Consider the following 2,500-nt stretch of genomic DNA (forward strand, 5'->3'; position numbering starts at 1 on the left):
TCAAGACACACCTCAAACATCACACAGCTGAAAGAGTTCTGCACGGAGGAGTGGGACAAGCCTTCTCCCTGTCGATGTCAGAGACTGGTTCACAGTTAGAGGAAATGTCTAATTGAGGTTATTTCAGCCAAAGGGAGCAAAACCAGCTATTAGAGCATAAGCTGTCCTAACCTTTTCCTCAGTAGGAATTGGCATCTTTTGTTGTTAAATAAAATGATAACAAAATTACATTTTCATTGTTTTTTGATCGAATACATGACCTTTATCTATACACAGGCTATTGTTTGAAAGAAGATCAAATATTGATGTCCATTATTTCTTAAAAAAGAACAAAATATTTAATGGGGTGTCATAATTCTTTTACGTGACTGTAGCTGAGGAAACGCTGTATGTAGGTCGATATGGAATCTGTGGGGATGTTCTCGACATCATATTTTCAGAGGGCCGTGATTAATAATCGATCAATGAAACTGTTTTTTATTCCACTGATAGTGCCAACAGTATGCCTTGTTATTCCCATGCGTTAGGTGGGTCAGTTGAGTGTAACTGATAACTTGGTTTATGATGCTAGCAAAGCAGAGTTAAAACGGATACCAATGTCTCGACCACCTGCGTTCATCTGTGGCTCTCTTACTAACCAGTGTATCTATCATATTATAGAGCGAAGATAATAGAAACCAATTTATAAAACAATGTCTATCTGACTGTGTGACTATGTCATGTCGAACGGACGGTGCAGTCACGGTGTGGTAACATTGCTGCAGGTCTTACCCCAAAGTTGGACGCGGCGAAGCGGTCACACGCTGAGACGTTGGTTATGGCGGTGGGGTGGGCGTAGAACGCGTTGATGTTGGCCAGCAGGGTACTCATCACCGCCGGGAGGCCTGACAACATATACTTAGACGAAAGACAGGCAAAGTGTCTGTGGAGAGAAAGGGAGAGCGAGATGGAGAGAGAGAGAGAGAGAGAGAGAGAGAGGGAGAGAGAGAAGAAGGAGGGATGGAGAGATAAAGGGAGGAAGGGAGGGAGGGAGGGATGGAGAGACAGGGAGGGAGAAAGAGAGAGAGAGAAAAGAGAAAAAAGGAAGTAGGGAGGGAGAGAGAAGAGGGAGAAAGGGAGGGAGGGACGGAGGGAGAGAAAAGAGAGGGAGGGAGAGAGAGAAAAGGGAGGGAGGGATGGAGAGAAAAGGGAGGGAGGGAGAGAAAAGGGAGGGAGGGAGAGAGAGAAAAGAGAGGGAGGGAGAGAGAGAAAAGGGAGGGACGGAGAGAGAGAAAAGGGAGGGAGAGAGAGAGAGAAAAGGGAGGGAGGGATGGAGAGAAAAGAGAAGAAAGGAAGTAGGGAGGGAGAGAGAGAGGGAGAAAGGGAGGGAGGGACGGAGAGAGAGAAAAGGGAGGGAGAGAGAGAGAGAGAAAAGGGAGGGAGGGATGGAGAGAAAAGAGAGGGAGAGAGAGAGAGAAAAGAGAAGAAAGGAAGTAGGGATGGAGAGAGAGAAAGAGAGGGAGGTAAAGAGGGAGGGAGAGAGAGAGAAGAAAGGAAGTAGAGAGAGAGAGAAAGAGAAAAGGGAGGGAGGGATGGAGAGAAAAGAGAGGGAGGGAGAGAGGGATGGAGAGAGAGAGAAAAGGGAGGGAGGGATGGAGAGAAAAGAGAGGGAGGGAGAGAGGGATGGAGAGAGAGAGAAAAGGGAGGGAGGGATGGAGAGAAAAGAGAGGGAGGGAGAGAGGGATGGAGAGAGAGAGAAAAGGGAGGGAGGGATGGAGAGAAAAGAGAGGGAGAGAGAAAAGAGAAGAAAGGAAGTAGGGATGGAGAGAGAGAAAAAGAGAGGGAGGTAAAGAGGGAGGGAGAGAGAGAGAAGAAAGGAAGTAGAGAGGGAGAGAAAGAGAAAAGGAGAGGGAGGGAGGGAGGGAGGGAGAGAGAGAGAAAAGAGAAGGAGGGAGGAGAAAGAGTGACACATTTGTGGAAAGACAGAGGTAGACAGGTAGAAACAGTGTCACAGTGTCACACTTCGATTTCAATCACTTTTTTTCCATTTAAAGGTCTGATTGATGCGGTGGTTATTCGTTCAGCATCCTGAACTTCAACACAATTCGGGGGGAGGCTGAGGTTGAATTCGTATGACGGGCCCCAGTCTCCCCTGACACACTTTTATGTGGACTCAGATTGCATTCACAAAAACGAAAAAATTCTTGTCAGCAGTTTTGCCATCGAAGCCAAACTGTTTACTGCAATATGAATGTTATCATTGGCGGCCTTGCCCTAAAAGTCAGATAATGATAGATTAAATAATAACATTCTTATTGCCTGTTTGAGAGGGTTTCTTCAGTGTGTGTGTGTGTGTGTGTGTGTATGTGTATGCCTGCGTGTCTGTACGTGCGTGCATGTCTGTGTGTACGCGTGTGTGTGTGTGTGTGTGTGCCTGCGTGTCTGTACGTGCGTGCGTATCTGTGTGTGTGTGTGTGTGTGTGTGTGTCTATGTGTGTGTGTGTGTGTGTGTGTGTGTGTG

The 2,500-nt window shown here is 46.9% G+C and overlaps 1 protein-coding gene across 1 annotated transcript in view; it reads right to left on the reverse strand.

Annotated features, from left to right (window-relative positions):
• LOC308159236 (protein unc-13 homolog B-like) overlaps positions 1-2,500 on the reverse strand; it is a gene marked incomplete at both ends in the record, with an annotated part of 57,259 nt that overhangs the window by 44,477 nt on the left and 10,282 nt on the right. Inside the window, one exon of the mRNA XM_080532980.1 lies at positions 772-922. Coding sequence (XP_080389106.1) covers positions 772-922 — 151 coding nt within the window. The remainder of the gene's footprint in view (positions 1-771; positions 923-2,500) is intronic.

The sequence above is a fragment of the Nansenia antarctica genome (genome assembly GCF_963989245.1).
Source record: "Nansenia antarctica genome assembly, chromosome: 5".
Classification (NCBI taxonomy): domain Eukaryota; kingdom Metazoa; phylum Chordata; class Actinopteri; order Argentiniformes; family Microstomatidae; genus Nansenia; species Nansenia antarctica.